The sequence below is a fragment of the Ixodes scapularis genome, unplaced genomic scaffold (genome assembly GCF_016920785.2).
Source record: "Ixodes scapularis isolate PalLabHiFi unplaced genomic scaffold, ASM1692078v2 PGA_scaffold5__190_contigs__length_132052651, whole genome shotgun sequence".
Classification (NCBI taxonomy): domain Eukaryota; kingdom Metazoa; phylum Arthropoda; class Arachnida; order Ixodida; family Ixodidae; genus Ixodes; species Ixodes scapularis.
Genome location: NW_024609880.1, coordinates 54,542,146 through 54,569,236, shown reverse-complemented (window position 1 = coordinate 54,569,236; position 27,091 = coordinate 54,542,146). Strand labels below are relative to the sequence as shown.

Below are 27,091 nucleotides of genomic sequence, written 5' to 3'. Positions count from 1 at the left end.
ATTTTGTTATCTCCATCGTTTTCTTTTCGCACGGATGCACAACCACGTTGGGGTCGCTCACGGAGGAAATGCGTAAACAAAAAGAAGTGTCTTTCCCTCCATCGTTTTACTTTGTCACCGACGTCCTCCAACTGTAAGGTCCGCGGCCACGTCATTCGGGTAGGATGAGTGTTCGCGGATCGCAGAGTCCGCGCTGGGGTATTTGAAGGGGTGGGCGATGACTCGGTGTTTTTTCTGAAATCGATATTGGCCCAAAAAATGGGGTGGGCGATGGCTCGGAGATGGGCGATGACCCGGGATATTACGGTAGAAATTTCAAGCTTATTTGGTATGGTGGGGTTTATAATAATAAAATGTAGGGCTGGGCAGTTGATGGATTAACGTACCGATTAATGCTTTAATTGTGATTAATATTTTTAAAAGCTTAATCGGTAAAAATTTGCGTAATCGAAAGGAAGTAAAACTTCAACGCTTTCACCACGCAGATCTTGACGAGTACATTTTTATGAAGGGCAAACTTTAGGTGAATTTTATCCTAAAGTAAACCGTTGGAACGAAATTTGCAACTCCAACCAATTGCAAAAGGTTACACGTGGCTCGGCCAGTTCAACGCCGTTCGAGTGTCTGTTTGGTGCAGCACAGGCTCTTGTGAACAATTAAGGGAGGTTGCCCTTGCCAGAGAATATCAACGAACCTCGTGCAGCTGAAGTAATAATCTTTGAGTGTGAGTGTCTTGGAACTGTTCTCAACTGCATATTGAGGTTGATTCGAAATCAAATTTTATATGCGCCGTTTCCATCTTGCTAGGAAACTTTGCTACGAAAGCCAAAGCATTGCTTCTCAAAGAAAGGTTGCAGGGGCATCGGTAGGCCTCGCATTGCCTGATCAGTATACAGTATGTACCAGCCCGACTTAATGCGACGAAGAAATCAACCCATTAATATTTCTGCATTTCAACAGTGAGGCAAGCGAGACCTCCTATTCTTAGCTCCAGTTTTGGCTCTCCTTGCTAGTCTTGCCCTCCAAGACATTTTACTTCCCAGTCTAATGTACAAAGCTTAGAGATCCTGCATCTGCTGCACTTTGCTTTCATTCCACTATCCGCCAAATTTGCTAAATTTTACCTGCAACTGCTGTTTTTTTTTTTTTTTATTCAGTGAGTGACTACACTTGCTTTACTAGTCATATTTGATGGCGCATGTAATGTGCTTCTACACTTGCATCTTATTTTTAGCATTGTGCATGTGCAGTCTATTAGTAGCGGCATCTTTTTATTTATAACCAACCAGTTTCTCTTACGTCTTTTTTTTTTATTTACAAGTAGTGTATAAACGTGAACTGCGCAAATTTGCCTCGGAGTTAAATTTTTTGTTTAATTTGTTTGCGAGAATATTGTAACTGGTTCCTGCTAGTGCATATATTGCACTCACATTATATATAGGTAGGCTTGTCAGTGCAGTTCTGCCGTGCCTGCCGTAAAAATATACAAGGGCGAATAGCATACAGAGCTGCAACTTGCATGCCCTTCATGAGTTTACATTTAGACCAGAAAATGTGGTAATCCTGATATTCGAAGGTGCCATGTTCGAAAACTAAGTCTTACTCTTTCTTAAATAAAAATGGCTGCAGAATCCACTATTGTTGGTTGTCTATTAATAGCGATAGCATTTCTCTAGGACAACCTGAAGGACGACGTCTGAGATGATGGCGTCTAGAACAACCTCTAGGGCGATCTTAAGGAAGACCTCGAGGATGACGTCCTAGAGGACAACGTCCAGAACGACTTCTTCGACAATCTTAAGGACTTAAAAGTCGTCGGGTCCTTTGAAGAGGTTGCGAATGTGCAGGATACCAGAAAGGCCAAAATCGGGAGGCCAGAGAGTCCAAAAAAAGTGGGGGGTAAGCGGGTAGCTGAAGAATGTTGTCGCGTTAAAGGAAGTCCTTGTCATATAGAACACCTGGCCTTGCCAAGCTGAAGAGCCAGCTTTCTCCGAACTGATTGGCAGTTTCAAAATCCTGCGGCATTCTGAGGTGGCATTGCAGATTGGTTCTCACTTTCAGGAGGCGCTGTCTCCCACGCCTGGATGCCCTGGTCTGGGACTGATCCCTGTGCCATCTCTCACACCGGAGACACCCACCTGGCCTGTCGGACGCAGGTATCTGTCCGACTCCCTTGAGTTCACACCATTGGAGGACACCCGGCAGATCACATTCGTGGACATCTCCATTACGCCGGAGGCTGGCAATCCTTCATTGCCAGATTCCAGGTTTGCATCTTTGTATACCACTTGCTCCTCGCCTTGGGTTTGTTTTCACACTGCCTTGTTTTGCTTTTTTCAGTGGCTTAACATTGTCTGATCTTCCTTTCTGTATCCTCACCTAGTTGTAGTGGCTTCCTTTTTTTCCCCTCTATGATGCTATTTTGTTTGTAATTTTACTTCAGCATACTGTCTCTTTCTTTGTTTCTGCAATTTTAGCTTCAGCATATTGTTTCTTTATTAAGTTTTAATTTTAGCTTCTGCACAATGTTTCTTTATTACTTTCAAGAGGCAAACACTCGGAGCTTGTAGTAACTGTTTTATTCACATTTCCTGCTTAATTGGTTGGCTCAGATTGTTGCCTTGGGATATACTATACTACATGCAAATGTGAGGAAGTAGTAGCAGAATCTCAAGTCTTCAATGTTTTCAAACATGCGAGGAAAAAAAAAGCACCAGATCTTCCAAGATGAAAGCATTGGTCCTCTGCTTTCTTTTTTCCCCCCGCAGCCTGGCCACTTGCACAGGTGTCGGGACAACACCGGTGCAACTGCTGACGTTTTCTCCTGGGAGCGAGGGTAAGCAATTCACGACTTTCTCCATTCTTGTGCCCTGCACCCTTTTGCTCGGGTGCCTGGCAGAATCTTGAGATCGAGCAACATTGGCTGTTGTTCTGTTGACACTTAGTGTGGAGAAGGTGTTATGTAACGGAGCTTTTGGGTGTGCAAAAGATCCCTGCATGGTCTATATTAAGGGGAGATGCGTGTCAAAGACTGGCAATATTTTGCAAAAAATTTAATTTTGGGTTTTATGGTGTTTTATTATTTTTGAATCTTGATATTTAATGTATAAATATAGTTAGTAACAGTTATGATGGAAAATTACTAGTCAAATACGCATTTGAGGACCTCCAGGCAACCCACAACGGCATGAATTTGGGCCATATTTTTCTGCGTGGTTCTTCAAGTTGTGATATCTCCACTGTCACATTTACGTTGACAAGTCGGCCTTACCGTCGCCTTTCTATTGCAGTTTTCTGTAGCTTGTTTCTCATGGATATTTATTAACAAAATATTCCGCACCACGAAAGAGTATTGCTACACATCATTGGTAACATTCAAATGCGTTTTTCTTTTGTGTATTTTTCAGGGATCTTCACAGTTTGTGCAGAAGAATTTCTGTTCTTAATATAGCCCTATCATAACCAGATTTGGCACACACATACTTTATGATATGTAGAATGCGACTATCGAAGTTCGGTTGGAATGTATATTTTTTTTATATTTATTAAAAAAATCTAGAATTGTTTGTTAGACTCTTTAAATGGCATTTTTACTATTAATTATTTTAAAATTGAAGAAGTGTTGCACTCATTATTTTTGTTAATTGCACTCGGTTGTTTTTACTAGGCTTTTTTAAGCATGTTGCCATGCCTCGCGTGTGCTCAAGTACACAATTTTTTCTGCATGTACATTCTGTCGAGAACCTAAAAAACAAGCCACTGTCGAGACCGGTTATAATGAAGTCAACGGGAATCGGAAATCACTTCATTACATTCGCTATTTCGTTATAACAGACTTCACTCAACGAAGTGCAAAAGGTAATGGGAAATCGTGATCGCTTCGCTGTAGCCGCTATTTCATTATAACAGAGTTCGTTATAACCAGTCTCAACAGTATATCAAATATAACACCAGAGTTATAAGAGATTAAGCATCATTAACTGTGAAAATTTATTCCAATATTGTAAATAACAAAATGTTTCCCCTGGCACATGTCTCCTGAAGGGGGAACACTGGTCTTGGAGCTTTTTTCTTGTTTTATGACCAAACCCAATGAAACTGCACAAGCTTGTTCAGCTTTTTGTGCCAGATTTCATATATCTGGTGATTTTCTCAGTCAGTAGAATTGTCCTCAAGATAAAATTCGCCTGCCTTTGTTTGAAAGAACAATAAAAAAAATTGATCAACGAAATATTTTTTTTTTTTAAGATGCGGCTAGATATTACGAAGTGTAGAAGATAGAATGTTCAAAGTACTTTTGAGATTAAGCCATTATGAGTGATTTTACCACACATTGAAGTTCAGTGCTCAATGTGGGGCTAAGAAGTAATAAAACAAAAGATAAAATGGAAAAAGTTTTAAACCTATATTACAAAATCTTCTCTTAACATTGTATGCTTCACATATTGAGTAACACAATTCAGGAAAGGTTATATTTCTATCTGGCCTAGATCCCTCCTGCAAATTTTCGAGTTCAAAAATAGTATTTTGTGAAAACAATGTTTTAGAGTCAACTTCAGTGCACATTCAGCCCACATAAGCATTATAAATTGATTTATAGCTCAAATTTTCGTCCACAAAATTAGAAACCTTGTAGAGTCAGAAGAACAGTTGTAGAGGTCAACTTTGCCATTCAAAAGAGTAAAGTTTTGTAAAGTTTTTGGCTCCAAAGACCCATGTCCCCCTTGTTGGTTTGGCACGTAAAACCTCCCGAATTCGACTTGAGCATTCTGGCCCAGTTGACTGCCTATGCGTTCCCTTGTGTAGCTTCGGCGTCTCCCGCCTGCCGCGACCTGCTGGGGGACACCTTCTGGGTCAATGGGTCTTGTGGTGATGCCCAGAAGGGCGCCAACATCCAGACGCCTGCTGCGGTGCCGGCTACAAGGGATGCAAACTGCACTTTCTCGCTGTGCTCGTTTGTCAAGAAAGACGGCAGTACACCCACCGACAACGTCAAGCAGGTGTGAATCACAATCTCATCTCTCTCGTGTTGGTAGTGTTCCCTCTGAGAGCAATGGAGTGGAATGGATTCCTGCTTGTCTTGTTCAACCCCTATTTCTGAAAACTGAGTTTTCTTTTCGTTGCCTACCCTACAGGTAGGGTTTTGTATTTTCAAAGTTTGTTCCTCGTGGAATTCACAAAGTATTGGAGCAGATAAAATGAAGTCTGCAGACACAAACATACCCTAAATTTATCGGAACTCGCCCTTTTCATTGGCAGTGCTATCGCGCAACAACTATTTAAAAGGATTGTTGCTTTAGTGACACTTTATACCTTAAAATGACTAAACTTCAGGATATAGTCACTGGGAAGCCTGGAGGCTTCAGCTGTCCTCCATTGAAATCTATGGATTTGTAGCTTTCACCGTTATAGTAAAAACACTAGGCCCCCTTCCTCTAAGGAGCACGAATGTATGGTCAAAAGTGACAGCCTAAGCAATGGCTTTTGTCATGACCTAAAGGTACCGTAACCAGACCCATTGTCCAGAACGATCCTTGAGGAGCTAAATATAGAGCCCCTTTTGTCTGTAGTCTGAGATTTCAAAGGAAACTGAAGTGGCCTCTCCTCAGAACCACTGATACTGTGCTCTCATAAAATTTATTTGCAAGTCAGTTTTTTCTTTTTGTTTTGCCATCATGACCTTCAAATTCAGACGTTTTTGGATCAATTAAAATTGACTGAAAATTTACCGGTGCATGTTTTACGGATTTTTTTTATTTATCTGAAACCGGAGTCCCACTTTTACAAGAACTACTTTGCTGGGGACGAGATCGAACAAAAAGGGTCCATATACATACTGTAAACGACTCAATTTTTATGAGGACCTTTTTTCGTGGATCGCCTCTGATTCACGGAAAATAGGTCCCACGAGCAATTGGAGCAAAATTTTACACTTCGGAAGATACATTAAAGGGATACTTCAACGAAATTTCAAATTCCCGTCGTGTTCAAAAATAAATTCAATATGATCCACAATATCCGTAAATGACAATCGCACGTTTGTATTTTGAGCCTGGTGGCTATATTTTTCGTTATAAACGGCCCACTCTGGCAAGCGCTCGGAGAAGGCCCAGCGGAGACCACGTGACATCCAACGCAATCGTGACGTAGGTCGTCTCGGGACGAGCAAAGCTATGACGAGGCTGACGTCGAGAGGATGGCCCAGTCGTTCCAGCCACCGAAGCAACTGCTTTTGTACGAATTTTGAGTGATGGGTTAATCTTCTATAATCTTGTAGGGGGACAATAGCGACTTCTGCGACACACAAAAGGCATTCTCGGGAAGAGGAGAGTTCCTCCTTCCCCTCTTCCTTCGTCAGGGCCGGAGGCGAGGCAATCTCAGTCACTAGCTGTCAAGGTTCCTAGACAAGCATTACAAACGAGGCGTTAGCGACATCCACCAGGTGCTCTTTGCTAATCGTTTAATTCGTTTTAAAATTCCTTTTTGAGACTTTTTTTAACAAGATACTATTGGTATGTTCGGTGTGATACTGCTCTTTGAACACATATAGACAAAAAAAAAAATTAGCGCCGAAATTTCGTTGTAGTAGTATCCCTTTAAGAGGCTGTGGTTCCTTGTTCCAGTGAGAAAACTCGTGCAAAGGTTCTCACGTGATCATTATCTATGTTCTATTAATAGCATAGGTATTTAAAATACTCTGAAGAAAATAATGCAAGAGGCCATTATTGTCTCCTCTATTCACGCTCACCGCAAGTTCTAATTTTCAATTTGCGAAAATTAGACCGTCAAAATTGAGTCGCTTTGAGTACTGTAATATCCAGAGTCATCCCCCACACCACTTTTTGGGCAAAATATTAATTTCTGAAGGAACGGAGTCTTCGTCAATCCCTTCAACTACATACTTTGTGGACCTCGCAATCTGTGAACATTCATCATCTAGAATGTCAAGATCGGGGATTGTAAGGTCTGAGGTTGTCCGTGCAAAAAAGAAAACCTATGGAGATTGTAGCGTTAACGCTTGCGCCGTGCGCAGGGGCAGCCGTGAGAATGACACACTGGAACACCGATCGCTTGGGAAAGTGGAAAAAGCCCCCTTTAGTCTTCAGGAGGCGGTATATATAACGCACACAGTATCACGTGACTCGCTTTCTAGAAAAATCGGGATGAGTCAGATGCACTGTCGCTACAGAGGTAGCAGAATACAGCTTTTGTTTTGCTGGAGAACTTAAGCAAGTTCGTTTTTACAAAGGAAGGGAGAGATCGCTAACACAAGCAGTAACCCACTCCTAGATCGGGAGGGTGGCAATCTCTCAGTTTCCAGGATTGGGACTGCAGAGCGTAAGGTCAGAGGAGGTTGATCAAATGGTTCAGAGGACATTTAACCGACAATCTCCTCAAACCCTTTAACTAACATGCATCATACCTGTTTAGATATTTGTGTACTCTAAAAAAAAAAAAAAGAAAACTAACTTTTTGTCCGGAACCATTGGTGCTTTCAGCCGTCCCTTGCCCCAGATGACCCATCTTGGATGTGCAGCGACATTTCACCGGGAATCTCTAGCAGAGGCAATGATGCTGCCACAGTTCCAACCCAAGTCGACAAGTCTTCCCACGTGGACACGTCGGACTTCTCCTTTCCAAGCTCTCTGAACTGTACGGTGCTGCAGTGCCTGAACCCTGCAACGAAAGAGCCGATCGACGTTGCTCTGCCACTGGAGGTTTGTGTCCCAGATTATTTCACCATAACCACTGAACGGTGTAATGGAGTGGAGTCGTAACTATGGTCGGTGACGACTTAAGAGTTCGAGGAGAAGCTCTTCCCACCTCTTCCTACTTTAGAAGAGCGAACGTTGAAGAGAAGGTCGCGTCCTCTCCAGCATTCGCTCTGGCGGCAGGAAGCGCCCCCCGAATTCGGGAGAGTTTTATTAGGGTTTATTTTTTACCCATCGCTCCAATGTGAATTTTCGTTATGGGACAAAAATATCGCTGTTTATTGAGGCTTATTTTTAAGGGAATAGAACACGGGAATGGGGTTCCCTAACCTGGAAGTAATGCGACAGTGACCTAAACACTTGAAGAATGTCCCTTTCACATACTCCGGGTAAATGCATTTATTTAAGGGGGGACACGACCCAAAAGGGTTGACTTTTGAACCATTGGCTTAATATGAATAAAGTTTATAGTATATACAGTCGAACCCGGATATATCAAATTCAAAAGACATCGTAAAATAGTTCGATATATCAATAATTTGATATACAAAAATATGTTAACTTAAAGGGGCACTGACAAATCAAAATAATTTTTTTTTATTATGCGAAACGATTGAAAACGATGCCTGGGCATTACCCTAAAAATGCAAAGCTTGAGAATTCAGTGTTTGTGAAGTAAAAAAACAAGTTCCAAGTGCCGAATTTGAAGTTCCTGCGCGATGCGCGCCAGTGGAGTCACGTGCAATATTGAGGGGTCCTGCGAGTAGAGTTTCTTTCGCACCTCCGGATCGAAACGTGTCTCCGCGACCCGAAGCGAGGAGGTGAGGAGCGGGAGAGAAGGGCACCGGCGCACTGGGAAACCGGTTTCGTGCATGCGATGCTGCCTATTGCTTCGAGCAGACGACGCTGCCCCGGCGGTGTCACAACCGAAACTACGATACAGACACCAAACACAGTTTTTTTTTACCGTTTGACGATTTCCTTTTCGATGTCTGAGAGCTCGTCGGGCACCTAAAAGAGACAGCTTTGTCAGATTCTTCGATTCGCCGATCACCCTCTGCTACATGCGTCGAGTGCTGCCATGTTTTCCTAGGGAGGATGAAAATCCAGAAGGTGACATCACAAGGGACTCCGATTTCGGTATTTCAAAAAGAAGGGCCATAGTGCATTTGCAATTGCGTCAAAAAACATGTTTTACGATTGCCGCTTCTAAATGTTATAGAAATGCCACCTGCAAAGCTTCCAAATTTCATAATTTTTAACGTCGGAAATTAAAAAGAGAAGAGCGAGAGAGTAGTGGCAAAAATAAAAAGGTGTGCGCGCATGAACACTTCTTTTTTTTTCGCGATGCGGTATTTTTTTGCATGTTATGGAGGGGGGACTACAATTTGCATCGTTTTAGACAATAAAAAAAATGCGACCTTTGGGGTGTCGGTGCCCCTTTAAGCTCCAGTTGAAATTTCCGCACGTCTCTGCTAATACCGAAGGATGCGACAAACAGGACCTTAACAAAAAAGAGCATCTATGAGCCGCTAAATACAGTAGAGCTTAGATCACAAACACCGCCGAGTTTACCCGACTGTGTTTGTGATTGTTTACACCTGGCCACGACCTCCACACAGCACCGGTTCCATGTCCGTAGCTCCTTTGTTTTCCTGTCAAAGGCTAATGTGGTCCACATGTCGACGCTGAAGTCTTCGTCCTTTGCCCTTGTCTGGAATGATTGAATTCCCATCGGCTTCACAATTGCTGCTGGAAGCCAGGTCGAACTTTCGCTGAAATTCCTCACACAGATGGGTTGTCTAATAGAGTAATCTGCCGTTGCTCCATCGTTGGGAACTTCTGGGTCTTCGTTCAAAGGTCATAGCTTCATTAGATCGAGGAATGTGGATATTTGTCGGCCGAAAATGGCTTCAATTTGTGTTTTCCCTGTGGAAGATGAAACCGTCATGTGCTGCCGGGACAAGAACCTGGTGATTCTGCACTGAGCTGTTCCTTCTGTACGCTTCGAGAGGGCTTTCTTCGTTTTGCCCCCCATCCGTTCGGCTTGCCTGTTGGCTGCCGGATGACATGTAGCACTGGTCTGGTGCTTGATGCCATTTTTAATGCGACAGCATGAACTGTTTCACAAAGCGAACCGACGTCATCAGCTTTGAAACCGCATCAAATGGCACCTTCCCCTGTCTCGATGTCGTCTGTAGGAGAAATCTGATGGATAAGCTCCCATTGGCTGGCGTGAGTCATCAAGGAATGAGGCTTCCATTGGCTCTCGAGTGGCATAGTTCCAAGGGACGCTACCAGAGTGGCTTTCTGGTGGCGTCTCTTGGAACCTCTAAAGGCGTCCCGCACCTCCACACCTAAGAGGTGTGGCAGTGCGGGCCTGGCCGCAGAGCCCACTCGGGCAAGCTCCGGAGAGAATGCACAGCCGAGCTCAGTGCGGCGCGGCCACTTCACGAGAGCGCGCACTCGGCCATGCGCCGGCGAAACGTGGCCGTCGACGCCACTACGCCACAGACGAACTAAGGGAGCAGAAGAACGACATTCATGCGTTCACATTCGCAACTCATAAGAAGTGCTTAGGTGTCCTCAAACTTTTACAGCGAAGCTGTTAAGGGCTAGTTCCCCCAATATCATGTCAGCGGACAAGCGGCGTGTCGACTGAACTGAAGCCAGTTTTCACCGTCTCCTTCACTCGCATACGACGAGGAGATTCACCCATTGTGTTTTGTACAGTCTCTCTCCCAATGCTGTCGGCAATGGAGGCTTTACCTTCTGTGTCAGCAGCCACCTGCGTTCGTGTCGTGCCATCAAGCACGTACCGTGATTGGCGCGGCTCTACTAGAGTAAAACGTCGTCATCTCGCCTACCAATCGTGCGTGTCCTGCGACATTGAGATTGCACTAGCGCTCTTATCAGTTGCCCTTTGAACTCGCGATGGGTTGGCCGCATGCCGTTCGTTCGGAGGAAGAGCGGAAGGAGCGGCGACGTGCACAGCAGCGCGAATGGTCTCCCAAACGCTGCAAAGCCGCTTTCGCCTCGAGTTCCACTGCGTCGAGTGGTTCCGAATCTCTTGCAAAAGAAGAGCAGGTCGCTCGCCTGGAACACCGCCAAGAACAGAAGCGGCGATGTGACCGGCGCCGGCGGGCCAATGCCACTGACAATGGTCATGCCACGGAAGCCAAGCGCAAGCACGAGGCTTGGCAACGACGGGACGCCATGCCGGCTGCGCAGCTTTTGTAAATGCTTCAATCCCACCATAGTACAACTTAAAAAAAGCCAAAAAACCACCGCGAGCCCTAATGCTCTGTGCGTACCTGTCTTGCACGCGGCCTCTTGGTATACCAGGAGGCCGCGTGCAAGACTGGTACACACATAGTACAACTTCTCTGGTCTTCTATCTTCACCAGAGTGGAAAGGCTGAAAGTTTCTTTTGTCAAAAACTTGTTCATTTTTCTCGTCGCAAGATTCGGCGCATAGTCACAGAAAAGTATTCTCAGTACGCCAAAAATCGCAAAAACAGCGTAGAACGTCAACGAGGGCGTGGGTGCCATGGCACGCATCCGCTTCCCTTCCAATTACTTGGAGTATGCCTCGACAATGATCAGATACGATACCCCATTAATTGGTCCTGCGAAATTTATGTGGATTATCTCCCAGGGTCGGGTGGTAGGTGACCAGTCAGGTGTAGGTATACTGCTGTTTTTGCCTGATGATGTTACTGGCATGTCTTGCACACAGCTGCGGTGTCGTCAATGTCTGCATTTAGTCTTGGCCATCAAAAAAACTTTGGGCAGTGCCCTTCATCACCACAATGCCTGGATGGTTTGCGTTCACACACCTTCAGGGCTTGCTTGCGCATTGCTTGTACAATAATATGATAATACATGCTCCCCGAGTACTGCGGCCATTTCAAGTTGCCAACTCAAGTTCCCGACGCTTGTACGGCGTTAACTCGTCTCGTGTCCACTTGGAGGTTAAATTGTGCCATCTTGCAGTCCTTTGTACACTCGCGACAACACCAGTGATCTCGAGTGAGACTTGCTGCGTGCTGAGCAGTGAGGGGTGAAATCTCCATGACTTCCAGCAAGATTACATATCCTGGTGGTGCCGGTTCATCCCTGGTGCCTGGCAGAAATAGCCGGCTGAACATTGTGGTTCTCCTTTGGGCCACTGCCTTTGGGAGTACCACGTTCGCGACGAGACGCTGGACCGCGAAACGGGTTCGTACTCGCGTGGCATGCTGCTCTTTGAGCACAAACAGACACCAGTCACGTTGGTAACTGTGATAAACTCTGTTTATTTACAATGAAACAAAAAGAAGAAAACGCCGGCTATAAGCTGGTGAATGCCGTCGGTGTGGAGATCACCCACGGCCGAACGTTCGTTCACAAAGGTACAAAGGACGGGGTAAACGCTCACCGGTGCGCCGGACGGTTCCCCGTTGTTGCCGCCGCCGAATCCCAGGAAGAAGAGACCGAGATACTGCTGTTCGCTGGTTTTAAGATAACGGCGGGGGCGAAGTGGCCAATCAAGGAGCGACACGTCGATCTCCTCTCTGCCGGGGGTTCGTTACGAAAATCGCCCCAAAGGGGGAGAGGAGGAAGCCACTCACAGTTGTATGCAGCGCCACCTCTCACTACGTCAGCGCGGCCGCCACAACGTGCCAAAACGCTGACGCGACAGAATGTTAAGGGATCACAATCCCCACAACATGTCCAGCATGAGGCATTATCACGTCATGCGCGGTGAGATCATGAGTGAAATCTGGCGTCAACAATGATCCACAATGTGTCCCCTTGAGTGATGCTGTTCTCAGCAAAGAGGTCTCCATCCGTCTCTTCTTGCATAGCTTTTAACTGATGGGTGTGACTTGGCGAGCGTTCCTGCGCCTTGCATTGAACTTTGCGCTTAAAACACACTTTTTTGAGGTGTCCCTTCTTGTGGAAAAATTGGCACATAGCTTTCGCATGCTTACATTCATCAGGTGTATGCATACCTGTGCAAAGGAAACAGGGTTTCTTCTATGGTTTCGCCTTCTTGTGGTTGCAGTAGAACCGTGCATTTTCCCCTCTTTTCGCACCTAGAGTTGCTGGCTGGTGGCAGACTCTGTTGCCAATGCAAGAGCGTAGGTGTTGCTGAAGGTGCTGTTCCGTTCCTCTAACAAACATAGTGTAAGGTGTGAAATCTTGACGCCACAAACGAGTCGGTCCCTCGGCATCACTTGGAGTGGTAGCACGGTTAAGAATGCTCTTGCCAGGGCTTGAGGGACCTGTCTCTTTTGTGATGAACTGGCATCCGACTCAGGTGCGGCTGTCATGGCCTTTGCCAGAGTGGGTGCGGTCATCACTGGGCCAATGTTAGTCAGCAGCAATCTTTCGCAGTGTGACCACATGCTCGAAGATGGACTCGGTCGGTGTTTTGTTCCTTTGGTAGAATTTGAACCGACTGAGTAGTTCTGCCGGCTTGGGGTCATAGTGTTCTTTGAGGCTCTTGATTGTGTCCTCAAACTTGACCTTTGAAGGCTTCTTGGCTGCGAGCATGGCTCGTGCGGTGTTGTAGGTTGATTCACCGCAGGACGTCGGAAGATGGGTCGCTTTTTTGCGGAGCTTGTGATATTCTTAACCTCGAAGTAGAGTTCGAGGCATTCCAACCAAGAACTCCAGTTTCCGCCGGGAAAAAACTTTGGAATTTGGAATCCGTCCGTGATGAGCGGAGCTGTCCAGTCTTCGAGAAACTTCCTTGCTGCCAGTTTCAATACTTCGGGTAAATGCGTTTATTAAATACGTAACGAAACGGTGCAGCGAGGTGCACGCTGCTTCGTAGGTTAAGTCTGAAGACCGTGGTAACTGCCGCTCTTCGTGAATGAAACCTGATGCATGCGAGTGGGGCTGCGGGGGCCTCGGTGGTCAGCGTTGTGACTTCGTACGAGGATCCTTGCACGCGTAGTCGCAATATGCAACATATAGCTGGGCATGCTGCCGGATACTAACAATATATTTAAGTACTAGTACCGATTAGTGACAGAAACGAGGTAAGGGATGTGATTACAAAGGAAGCATGCTTCACGGACAGTGCTAGCTCTCTTCCAGTTTGACACAAATTAATACCGTAGATAGTCTGCCGGAAAGCCTCTTGCAGACACCTAGCATTTTATGAGATGGCATTCTCTCATTCAACGTTTGTCAGAGCTTCACTCAAAGCCAGCGTTGGTGTTGTTGCAGGAGCTGCCAGCAGTGCCTTCCAGCATCCCCCTTGGACTTCCCTTGAAGACTTTGGCGGAAGCAACTTTCTCCAAACCAGACAATGGAGGCGAGGCTCTGTGCGACTCTGGGAATCTGGACGTTGCAGTTGCTTTGGATGGGACATTTTCGGTGTCCTTTACAACTTCTGAAGTCGCACCACAGCTTCCTGCCATGGAGGCGTGCGAAAATTCTGCCATCGAGGATGTTGGTGTGCCAGCGGAATCTGGTGCCACTTTCATGGCATCTCCTGCTCCCGCAGTAGACCGACCGAAGCTGGAACAGACGAGGGCGGTATGTTTCGGGGTTTACGAACGATTCAAATCCATTTTCTTCTTTCTGTGGGCGTCTTAGATTGGAAACGAGTTTTTGGAAAGCTACAAAAATTGTACATGGCGGGTGATCTCGAACTCTTTGGTCTCGAGGAATCCCTATCTGCCATTACTGACGGCCCAAGAACCCCTAATGGTTTTGGCACTGATGCAACAAAACGGTGCAGAAGCTTGCAGACCTTTCAATCATTAAGGGGGGACTACACAGAAAAAACAAGTTTTTGCAAGAGGTTATTTTGAAAATTACCATATTTATATCCACCAACATCTATAGTCTTCCCAGAAAGGTGCACTTGTTTACAGAGCATAGTTTTTAATAAATTATTTTCGGTTCACCGATGCTAAAGAAAAGATAAAGGTTCGTGCACTTAGAGCGCATTTTTCTCCATTCCACCTTTTGGCATAAACTTCACTTTAGGAAAACTATCGTTTGGTAACAGGACAAAATGAAAGGCTCGCTCGTTGTTTTTCCTAATTGTTTCATTCAATTGTTCAGGTAAAAAAGCTGTATTTTAACATGTCAGTATGCACAAAAAAGATGTTTAAGCCGTGTTGGCTCCTTGTAGACGACTCGTGACGCAGGTTAGAGGTGGGTGAGAATTTGTTGTCAGAGTGGCTAAGAATGAAACACTGCTTTCTTCTGGATTGACTAGAGTTTGTTATTACCCAATGGTTTATAGGGGTTCTAAATGGTTGAACCATACAATTGGGGTTGTGTGGATATTTATACAGCGTGTAGTTGGTCACCCATTTCAAAGTTGCAACGAGTCACTAGCTGTAGATGAGCAATTTAGCCAGTGCAGTACAAGCACTAGCTTGGGGACTTTAGCGTGCACCACGCAGTAGTGATACACGACCGCACGCCGGTACGATGCTCATCCAAATCAAAACTGGCAGGGGTGGGGTTTGAACCTAGGATCCCTGGGTTCTGAAGCGCGAGCTTTCACTCCTCGTGCTCAGAGCTGGTGTGCGCTAGCCCACTCTGCCACCGATCCCTCCCAACCATACTCAGCGATAGGGCGGATTAGTGTTTTATATGTCAGAAGTTGAGTATCTCACAAGGCAGCCCATTAAGATACCGGCTGCTGCTGTTTTGGTTGTTTTCGTGCACCAAAAGCTTTCTGAAACATGGAGCGGCGCGACTCTACGGCGACGAATAAATACGGCAGTTTTGATTTCGGTAGCTGGCATTGCAGCGAGGTGGTGTAGGCGTAAGCCGCATCCTCGTTTCTAGGCCGACCCCCGAGTTATGGTGGCTGTAGGGGTAGGTGTACCGAGCACTCCGCATTTATGGGTAGTTCCACTTGCTGCCGCTTTATGACGAAAAAGTGGTGCTGTAGCCAGGATACCGGTGCATTTCTGCCGGAAGGGGCATGGCGTAAAGCGTCACGGGGCACGAGAGTCTCTCATGCTCTGCGTGCTCATGCAGGACACACTTCTACGCTTGGTGCCATTATGCGCCACCCGATGGTACCGGCATCATGAATAATCTATTTTCTGTTCGGCACACCTCCCCTTATAGCCATTATACCCGAGTTAAGTTTTACTTTTTTTATAGAAACTATCTGCCTAGATTTCAGTTAATATGGTAGCTGTCCCACGCTTTCACATTCCAACTTGTTACCAGTCTTGAGTGTTTTTTTCACACACTCCTGTAGAAATCGTTGCAGCTATGGAAATCGTGCTTGCCAGCTTGGTAAGTATGCTCGCAAAAGAAAATTCGACGTGCGCATGGCAGTTGGCAACTTTTTATCTTCGAGTTGCGGGCACGCTTTCTCCTCCATGAGAAACTTCTCGAACCCATCCAATATGCCTTGCTCGCTCTGCAAACTGGTGGACAGTGTCGAACAGTCGATGCCAGAATTGTGAATTATTTGGTGATTTCGAACTTGAGTCGGCCGTTTACTCAGTTTTCCCAGTTTGCCGTTTGCCTCAGTGGAGAAGGGGGAGGGAACGCAAGGGTCCCCATGCATGTCCTTGAAGGCTTCCATGCTTTCGGCACCGCGGCCTTCGTAATAAGCGTGGTCGGCCGCCGATACACTTAGAATAATCCGGTTAAAAATGTGTGCATTTTGGTCAGGACCACATAAAAGCGACAATTCTAAAAAAGCGACCTTGTTTCTAACAAGGGATTACTGTAGCTTAACAGACGCTAAGAGTCATCCAAGCTATTTTACAGTTTGGACATACTCGTGTGGAGCACTGGTTCACATGGTATGCGTGGAGTGCTGTATTGGTTAACGCAACTCGTGGCATCCGCTGCGGTACACCGTAAGGTGAAACATAGTATGGCAACCTTCTACCCTTGTTTTGAATTCGTACCAACCACTGGCAACATATACGACCGAAAGCATCTCTGTGGTCTGCTTGCCACCGCTTTCCACAGTTGGCCAAGCTCCTGGCACGTCTTTAGTGGGCTGAATTCTGCTTTTATTGGACGGTGTTGGTTTAAGAATGCAATCGCTTAAAGTTTCCACTGTGCTTTTTATGCAAACCATCGAACTTGTCGTTTGCAGCTGATCGTAAGCAGGCTACCTCACAACCCGCGATGTCACGGCGAGGCAAATCCTTGTCGTGATGTTGCGGACGGAAACCATAAGACTGCGCCACCGAAACAATCTCGGCGCTAATGGTTGGCGACTGCTCAAGAAACGTGGTGTTCGGCGAGTCTCAAGCATACCTTCTCGCAGCCAATAAGGTTGCAGCATCAGCAAAGTGCCGAAAAAGGAATCTCGGAGTGAAAAGCGCGATCATAATAGACCTCATCCTTAACCCAGTAACGACTAACCGTCGGTGTGGTTCCAGATGGCGCCGGCACATTTTCTAAACTCCTCCTTAACGGTGTCCCACAATATTGTGGAAGAGGCGTCGGGATCGTCCCATCCGAATGAGGCTGCTTGCAAGGGGGGCGGCACAGAGGACGAAGCCGGCTGTCCGGCAGCGAGGGAGTGCCAAGATGGCTTCACCGAGGAGGCTGACCTAGAGGCAGAGCGTCGCATCTCCTTCACGGTGCCTTCAGCATCTGCGACAGAAGAGCTGGAAAAAGGCGGACCGGCGGGGGTGAGTTGTGGCTGCACAATCCGGTCGGTTCACACGGGCTATTATATCATAGTTTATGCGGTGTTTGCACAAAGATACCCCCGGACGGAGGTGGCGAGACGTCGGCCGGCGAGGAATCTCCCATTGCAGCTCTGCGAAAAATGTCTGTACCGTCCGAGCATTTCCTTCGCGCCTCCGAAACGGAGTCTGCACAACTTGACGTCGCCGTGCTGCCTCAGAAAGGCGTGGCGTCGGCATCACGTGACGCGCATTCCACTGGGTGAAGTCGGATTTCTCCCTCATGTGAATACCGCATTAGGCGTAAGCTCTGCTGTAGCTTGTTTATAAGCTAAAGATATTAGTACATGGATGACTGTATATTGGTGGGTTTAATGTTTCGTGAATTTGCTCTAGTGCCACTCTTTGAAATGTGCAGGAACAAATTTTTGTGATTGAGAGCTATAGCAATACTGTAGGTTCCAAACTGGGGGTACAGTCAAACGAATTTATAACGAACGCCTTTACTACGAAAATGCCCATTTAATGAAATAAAATAGTCCCGGCCAATCTGTTTCTCCGATTATAATGAATTCTTGTTTAACAAATACAGTAGAACCCCGATTATACGACTTGCGGGACTGCGCAAAATTGTCGTACAGTCGAATCTCATTAATTCGAACTCGAGGGGGACCGAACATTTGTTTGAATAAATCAGTTTGAGTAACCGGGAGTTTCCTCCCTTAGAGACGCATAGCATGGGACCTGCATGTTAGTTTGATTTAAGAGTTTAAATTAATGAGATTCGACTGTATGATCCGTGAGTCGTATCACCCGAAGAAACAATTACGGATGCAGTGATCGGTCTCGCATGAAAAAGACAAGCGGACGTTTAATATGATGTCCAAGTTAATAATCTGTTGTACCTTGACAAAGCAAAAACCGTCCAAACGAATTGAAACAAAACCATAAAATTGTGCCGGCGTGCACAATCGCGACGATCAGATCCTTGTCGCTTTTTATGCTTTCCAAATGCGGGAACCAGTGGAAGCATGCTCATTCCTGGGAGAAGCAACGAGTTGGAGAAAGTGGCGTGCAGAAGAGAGCGAGAGTAGACGAGAGAACGATGGGATGGGTGGAGCAAGGATGCACTGCGAAAACGCCGAGGCATTTGACAACCCGGGGAGAAAGGAATGCGCCGTCTTCTGCTCCCTCCCGGCGCTGCGGCTGTCTTTGGTTGCCAGTGGCATGTTCTGGGACCCTTCAAAACGGCTCGCAGAACTCTTCCGCGTTGCCCTGCCGCCGCCCCTCTCCTCATGCAGCCGTCGAATTTGTTGGGCGTTTTCTGCCGAAACGTTGTACGATGCGGGACGCACAAGATCTCGCATCGTGTAAACCTAACCTTTAATACATTATTTCTATAGGAAGTTCGTCGGGACCGGGGAAATTTGTCGTAAAATGCAGGATGTCGTAGGAACCGGGGACGCATGATCGAGGTTCCACTGTATTTTGGTTTAACAAACTGCTGCACCGGTGACAGTTGAAGCCTCAACTGCGCCCATCCCTCGCTGTTGCCACGCCACACATGCCTGGTTTTTGGTGCAAACAATTCGTTAGTGTGCAACCTTGTGTCTACAGTCAAACCCACTTATAACGAACGTGATAGTTCCGCGAAAAGTGGTCGTTTTATCAGTAGTTCGTTATATCTGGACTTCCCTTTAAAACGTTATAAATAAGGAAAATGAAGCTGGTATAGGTAGTTTCACTCTGCCAGCTCTTTATTTAAAGAAACTGTTTGCACTATATTAACGGGCCCCCAATTCTAACGCGATTGCAGATTTAGCTTTCAGATAAATAAAAAGTAAATTGCTGCCGATTCTACTGCACAAGTAAAATAAGGAACATTGACCACATACCTCATACAACAGATTTTATGAAACGCTCTACACCACAAAAATAAATGCCGAGCACTAGCCCGACGATGGTTCTTCGCTGTCTACAGAAATAATTAATACTTGCTTTGGTCTAAAACGTTTTAAGTGCCGTGCTTCTTGCGCATGTACGAGTGCGCGGCTGTGGCCTCTGGCAGGGTCGTCTTTCAAACAACACTTCGCGAGCTCGTCGGGTGGCTGGGATTGCGAGCCAAGCGCGCAGTGCTGCTCCGTTGTCATCTTTTTTCCGCCAGCGTGATGCCCTTTCGTATAAACAAAACCTTTTGGTGGATATTTTTTTTTTCCATCTTAAAACGACAGACACGAGTCCGTAGACGCGAGAGAATGTGCATGATACCAAAATGGCGAACGTAAACAAGCTGTAACAATGGAGATGGGGCTAGCCAACTTGTACCAAGCATTGAGCTCTTCTTGAGCTGCATACAGTTCGCATAGAACGAACCCAAACAAACGAACACAGCACGGCAGGAGAGTTGACCCCCGTCCTCTTCTCCTTCCCGCGTGCGCACAATGAGCAGACTACGCGACCCGACAGGACGTTTTCGTTTTTGTAGTTTTGTTTTCTCCCCTGCCACGATGCTGTGAAAATGACCTTGAGCGTCTCGCGGACCGCCGCGCCTGGCATATCTTTTAATCTTCGTTTTGTTCTTTTTTTCCTCTTTTTCTTTTTCTTCTTTCCTTCTTGCTTTTTTTTTTTCTTTTTTTTAAAGCAGATTTTGTGTTTGTTGTAACGGTATGATGCTTTAAAAAACGGTCGTTTTATCTGGACCAATTTTAATGGGTAGGGCCTTGAACTCGTATATTTTCTGAAAGTTGGTCGTTATAACCGATAGGTCGTTATATGTGGGATCGTTATAAGTGGGTTTGACTGTAAATGGTGCTATAGTAATTATGTTACTACGTAGAAAGCCTGTACGCAGCAGTAGTCATGTCTGATTAAGGAAGTTGGACTGACAAAGAAGCCACAGGGGTGAGACTTGAGAGAGGAATACCTTTGTTCACCTCTGGCAGATGGCTCCACTAAAACTGAATATAATACAATTTTGTGCATGTTGTGAGGCTTTTGACAAATTTACTTCTGTTGAAACAATATTTACAAAAAGATAGCCTGAGATTGAGTGCATAATGGCACATCTTGCCAACTTAGTAAAAGGCACCCAGATTAGCATCACACCTTAGTTCCCATGGCCGCCACTCGTGGCTGCAAATCGCGAAATATATAATTATATAATAAGGCAGTTTCTCCATCCCTTTTGGTAAGATACACAATGTAAAAATAAAAATTGCAAATTCTTTTGAAGTTAAAATTGTTGCATCGCCCGTTTAATGGTTGAGGTTTGTCATCTGTGCCAGAGGCACTTTAATCTTTTAGATATAAGATTACATTAGCTCATGCTCTTTACTAAGATATAAGTACATTGTACTAGGACAGCGCAAAGTCATAAAATCTTCACATATTTGTAAAATTAATCCAGATTGTCAAGCTTAATCGCTACAAAGCTATCCTCTTTGGCAGACCTTTTCTTTTTAATTTCTGGAACTGTGGTTTAATTTTGCACCTGGCAGCGCAATGTAAGCACTTTCTGATGCCACCATACCCCCATACCTACTGCGACACTGCAAGTAGCTCTTGAGAAGGATCGTAGGCATCTGTCAGCAGCTATCCTCTTTGGCAGACCTTTTCTTTTTAATTTCTGGAACTGTGGTTTAATTTTGCACCTGGCAGTGCAATGTAAGCACTTTCTGATGCCACCATTCCCCCATACCTACTGCGACACTGCAAGTAGCTCTTGAGAAGGATCGTAGGCATCTGTCAGCAGCTATCCTCTTTGGCAGACCTTTTCTTTTTAATTTCTGGAACTGTGGTTTAATTTTGCACCTGGCAGTGAAATGTAAGCACTTTCTGATGCCACCATTCCCCCATACCTACTGCGACACTGCAAGTAGCTCTTGAGAAGGATCGTAGGCATCTGTCAGCAGAGGCGGTACATTAAACTGGAGATCTCTGAAGGGATGCGTGCCATTTGATCTGTCGTTTCACGTAAAAGCTCTCTCCCTATTCTATCGTGGGAATAGGCTGCACCAAGGAAGACAAGGTCTTATTCTTTTGTCTAGGAGGACGTCGGCGCGGCACTTGTTGGAGCCGGCAGAGTGTGCGGAACGGCAATCTCGGATGCCACATTCATTGAGTCTCTTGAGACCCGGGGAACTGTGGCAAGCCGTCTTGTTGCTGACGTGAGGGCCTCTGCCTCGCCTCTCGGTCCCCAACAGTCTCGGCCGACTGCGGTGAGTGCTTTCTACGCTACACAGAAATGTGAGGGATCTGCACCAACCTACGTATGTTTTCCTTTCTTAATGCCGAGTCGTAGCTCACTGCTGAATTGTTACGATGGGCTTGTGTGAAGTGTGAATTTAAAAAGAAGAAATAATTTTGATTATTGCTTAGTGTGCTGCGATGTTCAGTTTGATTTTTGTCTCCAACCTGAAGGTACTCTGAAGTTCTCTCTGAATCTAGTCTGTTCGAACATTGGGGAGTTCATTTATCTGCATTGAATATGCTTTTAACGGTGCAATAGTGCAGAGAAATGATGCCTAACGTGGGGCATGCACCATTGGTCGTGACAGTTCTTTCCACAATTCACTATCGAAGGGGGCCTACTTTCGTATAGTATCAGTATAGACCTTTCCAGCGGCAGTCTCGAACGAAGCGATTTACAGCGTGCATCCCTGGTTTTGAGAGTGTACGTCGGTGTTGCTCGACTGCGCTGAGCCGTGGAGTTTCTCGTCAGTGGGCTGTGGCAGCCTGCGTAGGTGGTGGCGGCTGAATTGCCACTTTTTCTTTTTTATTCTGTGTTCTGTGGCGAACATAATTTATAGAGGTCTCATCAATTGAACGCCATATATTGTACGTACCCCACGGTGCCGCGTTATCCGAACAGGATTTGAGAAAGGTCTCGCATAACTCAGCATATCCTATATACAGTGTCGACGATAGTCACTTCACGACGATCGGACGGAATCCGGCGTGTTTTAGGGAACATGTAGAAGAGAGCTCCTTTTTTTGCACAGCTTTAAAGCAAATGAATGAACTTGTTTATTCTGTCCCCACACCCCGGACCCGACCCTATCAGCTATTTTTCGCGAAGACCCGGAACACAGCTGGGAAGGCTTTTTGGAGATTATCTCAACGGAAATAATCCTCCAGGTGGGGAGTCACGCTGACCGGGTTTCCACAGCTCAGGCGGGTGCCAGAAATTTCTGGACGATAGGGGTTGCTTGATTCGCAAAATGGCGGCGGCCAGAGCGCTCTTTTTGCAAAGGTCTATAGTAAAGAGGATTTCTAAATAAACTTTATAAGCTGTAACTAGGTGCAATGTGTAGCGCAAGTTCATTTGCTTCTTGCGCAGGGGTTGCGATGACCCGAGAATGCAAAGCTCCGATTGGCTTTGATTGGAAGGACGGTGGGTAGACCTCGAGGCAGCTAGCATTGAGGTCTATCCGCTAACCTTCCAATCGGAGCCAATCTGAGCTCGGCGTTCTGACATTGCAGCGACCTCTGCGCAAGAGGCGGACGAACCTGCGTTTCGGCTAAACGAAAGTGTCCATATTAACGAGACCTCAGTGTAGTAGGCTGCACCAAGAAATGCACTGTCTCATTCTTTTACCCAGGAAGACAATGGTACGGTGCCCGTCGTAGCGGACGAGGTGGGCGATGCCGTTGTCTCGGATGCCACATTCACTGAGCCTTCGAAGGTTTCGGGAATCGTGGCCGGCCGTCCCGTTGCCGGTGCCAAGGCGGATGCCGCTTCTGGAGTGCCCGCCCCGCCGCTCGGTTCCCAGCGGTCTTTGCCGGCGCCTCGACTGAGGACGAAGCTGCAGCCTGGAAAGGGTCAGCCGGCCGGGGTGAGTGCGCGGTCAGTCTTGCCGGAAGTTTCAACTCTCAACTTAACGTCGTGCCGATTCGAAAGGACCTTCCTTCAGAAGGGCGGGGAATGTTTTGCCAAAGATCGGATGACGTTTGAATGGTTCTGGAGGCATTCAATCGTCCCATCCGTCCAAAAGGAAATAGCCTACAAACTTCAGCCACTAAACCGAGCGTGGCGACATGCGCACACAGCGGGACTGGCCCCATTCCCACGGTAGTGGGAAGTTGTGGAGGCGATCCGTATCTCAATCTCGGCGCTTCGAAAACTTCAGAGAACTGGCAAGCTGGCACCATCTATATGGAGGCCCTGGAACTACAACTGAAGTGAAGATTTTGTAGCGTATTTGCGAGTTCAAATGCACATTTCTTCGAGAAATGGTTGTTTATAACATTGTTGGAAGATGCGGAAATCGGGGGTGTCTACAGCCAACCAGATAGGTGGCATCAGCGTCCTATCTCATCGCAAGCAACCACAAGGCTGCAGGATGCGCTCGGTTTCAACCAAATGCAAGAATGTGAGCCAGCCTTTGGTTGCACATAGGTGTAGCTACGAAAAAAAACTAGATTTTTGCATTACGGATGACTGTCGCAACTTCACAAATCGGGTTCGTTGGGGTTAAGAGATTCCTGGAACGAATTCGTGATTTCTTATATCGCCCCTACCTTGATTAAAGTGTCATTGTTTTTTAGTTTGCACACAATGTAAGCGTAGCCAATAAATGAATTACCAAACCTTGCTCCTTCTTTCTTTGTAATGTCTTTATTGTTGTTGACAAAACCAAATAAAGCTGCTAAACCATTTTCTTGAAACTAAGTTGCGAAGGGGCAGTGTGCTGCTTGGGGGCACTCAAGGTTGCTTGTTTGGAAAACTGCTTTAGATAAACCCCTGAAAACGGGTGCTTGCTGCAATATTTGGCAGCGACTAATTTGGGGTTTTCTGGGATGCTTGGGATAAAGGGGCACGTCGCAATGTTTGCTCGCGTTTAAACGGGGGAAAAGGCTGCGCACAATTGTAATTTTTGGTTTTGTCGGGCGCATAGGTCGGGTTTATGCTATAAAAATGATCTCAGAATCCACTTTAGTACCCCTTTAAGTTCCAAGCTGTAGATGAGGGTGCAAGCAAACAATTGAATAAGCTCAGTTCTGTGCTTTTGGGTTTTCTGTGGAAACTGCTCTGACTTTCCTCATTCTGCTCCAATTGCTGACACTCGGCACTGTGGTTCCAGGTTGTCCCAGCAAAAAGGGGCACAGGTATCTCTGGCAGACAGTCTTTACTGCCTACCGGTGGGGCTGCCAAGACTGCTGGCAGGGGTGAGTTCTACGTCCTGCAAAAGTTTCAGTTTGGGGGTCGTGCAGGTTATAATTACAATGCCATCATTTCATATTTCAGTGTAGTTGTGGGAAAAAAGACGAGCATACTTTGTCAAAGCTACTACATTTAAGATGTGTGAGAGGGGGGGCATAAGCCTAAATTAAACTAACCTAAAAGTGCCATATTTTTTTTATTTTGAATTGTTATTCTTCTAGTATTACACATAAAATTTGAAAAGTTCATTACGCAAAAATCAGCGGAGGTGAAAAAATATTTCCCAACTAAAACGAGTGCTGCCATCTATGATCAGCGCTGCAAAACTAATCAGACGAGCCTAGCTCGTCTGATTAGTTTGAGGGCTGCCAAAAAACCACTGGACGGGCTGAGCTCGTCCACGGCATTCTTAGCCAAAATGTGGCCGACAAGCACAGCTCGTCCAAGGCGCTTAAGGGGTTAAAATATTTTTAAATTTAATTTTTTAATTTTGAGGTTTTCGGTTTTATAAACTAATTATACACCCTTATACTATATTTGATAACCATATGCCAAATAGCTATACACTGATAAAATTTTCAACACATTGTGCAGCAGTAACAGGGTAAAAGTTCAATGTTTGAATGCATTTTTCTCAGTTCCACTTTTTGCTGGAACTTTCATACGAAGGAATCTTTTGTTCGAAGGTAAAAGCATTTTGATACTACAATCACAATGCTTCTGAACTGAAATTCACTGGGGAATTGGGCTATCTACTTTGTTGTTTTAAAAAGTCCTTATTGAGAAAACAAAACTCTATTACAACATCTGATGTCACATTTCCAGTGTTGCCGATAGAGCCTCTCAAACCAAATTTTAAGATTCGATAGCTGCAAAAAAAAACTTATTGTGACTTGTAATTTGGGTACCAGTTCAGATGTGTTTATTAATATGTTGAACCAATTTTGAGGTAAATCTGTGTTTATAAAAATTTTGCCGGAGCTCTTTTTTAACTGCATTAAGAGGGCAACTTGGGCCAGTTAAGTCATTATCGCCTTAGAGGAGCGCCAAAAAATGCACAAGGGCGAAAGAAAGTTTAATGCTCCGTTGTCATGATCATTGTTTGCTTTTTTTTTTTTTTTTTTTTTTTTTTTTTTTTTATTGGTAGGAATGACTCGAAAAAGTCTCGTATTCAACCCGCTGGGGTCATCTGTCGGGTATCTCCGGATAATAAAATGTTCCCGTTGTGGACAAGTGTTTGGGCTCCCCCAACAGGCCCATTTCCCCTTTGCGGTCAGGTGTCAGGCGCCTCTCGACAATTTCAACTTGCGTTATCTCTTATCGGGTATGTAAATTATGCATACTTAGTTTAGTTAGAGGTGTGACACATTTTTGTTTTGCTAGATGCGCGGACGGGCATTTCGCACACGCTTTTGGGTCTTCAAGATGGCAGTCTTTGCTCTGTCAGCATTGTACGGACTGTGCAGCCTGGAGATTGTACAGTCTACAGGGACAGGAAAGTCGGAAGACAAAGACATGACTTAAAATCTGCACTCGACATCCTGGCTCGCACTCCGGCACTTGCCTTGAAAAGTATTGTATGCTGCACAAATACCGCAAATATATAGTTCAATAATTCAACTAAAAACATTCAGAACAATGCAGAGTTGGTTCAAATTGAACATATTGATTGTAGTATATTAAAGAGTTCAAATTTGAGGTCACTCGTTAATTTCATCTTTTTTGGCCTATATTCTGGTTAGAGGGGCCTACAAGTGGATAACTCTCATGACCCCAAAAGGAGTCTCGGTCTGGGCAGACGTCTCAGAAGTGTGTGGTGCCCTCCATATGGTCGTGCGATGGTCCCTCCTTTCAGGGTTGCAGAGGAAGTCTCTGGCAGTCCCCTCCCAGCGCCCCTTGCGTCCCCTGCAGCAGACGTTGCCGTCCAGGCAGAGACAGGCCCCCTCTGCCGACGGTAAGAGTGGCCGAACTGGCGTGTGTGACGTGCGGCCGTGCTCCGCTCTCACCTGTGCATGGCCCTATAGAAGTCAATGCCTAGCGGTTAGAACAGAAGGCTGACGAGTCGAGCGAATCGGATATTCATAGCACCTATTCTCACGGCTTCTAAAGACGAAGCCGTGAGAGTCGGTTCGTAAACATGCGAGGAAAATTCTCAATAGATGCATATAGTTGTGGTAGGTTAAAGGAACACTGACACCCCCAAAATAGTTTTTTTAATTTTTCGCCAAGATATTTATTATGGTGTTAGAATACTACCCAAATATTTTGCTACAGAGTCACGCATTTTTTTAATGAAGCCAAAAAACGCAACTGCTTGAAACCAAAACCCCCGCACCACACGGAGAAGTGGAGAGGAGAGAAAAAATAACAAAAGTATGCGATTTTTTTTTTTTCTTGCACGCGGCAGACAAAATGCGTTGCGGGATCCGTTTGTCGTGCGATTCCTTTGTAGTTATATTTGTTCCGCTCACTGTTCTGTACATCAAGATTAGTTTTGTACTTTTAAGTGTTGCCAATTAGTAGTGAGGTGCCCGTGGTGAATTCCCATGATTGGCTCCGAAAAGAATACTCCCAAGATGTTGCGTGAAG

At 45.8% G+C, this 27,091-nt stretch overlaps 1 protein-coding gene across 1 annotated transcript in view; it reads left to right on the top strand.

Moving 5' to 3' along the window:
- The window catches only part of LOC115321122, a 42,561-nt gene that overhangs the window by 3,696 nt on the left and 11,774 nt on the right, over positions 1–27,091 (top strand). Inside the window, exons 3-12 of the mRNA XM_040501914.2 lie at positions 2,062–2,267; positions 2,769–2,836; positions 4,807–5,000; positions 7,500–7,718; positions 13,934–14,245; positions 17,089–17,343; positions 21,387–21,557; positions 22,941–23,174; positions 24,423–24,507; positions 26,358–26,456. Coding sequence (XP_040357848.1) covers positions 2,062–2,267; positions 2,769–2,836; positions 4,807–5,000; positions 7,500–7,718; positions 13,934–14,245; positions 17,089–17,343; positions 21,387–21,557; positions 22,941–23,174; positions 24,423–24,507; positions 26,358–26,456 — 1,843 coding nt within the window. The remainder of the gene's footprint in view (positions 1–2,061; positions 2,268–2,768; positions 2,837–4,806; positions 5,001–7,499; positions 7,719–13,933; positions 14,246–17,088; positions 17,344–21,386; positions 21,558–22,940; positions 23,175–24,422; positions 24,508–26,357; positions 26,457–27,091) is intronic.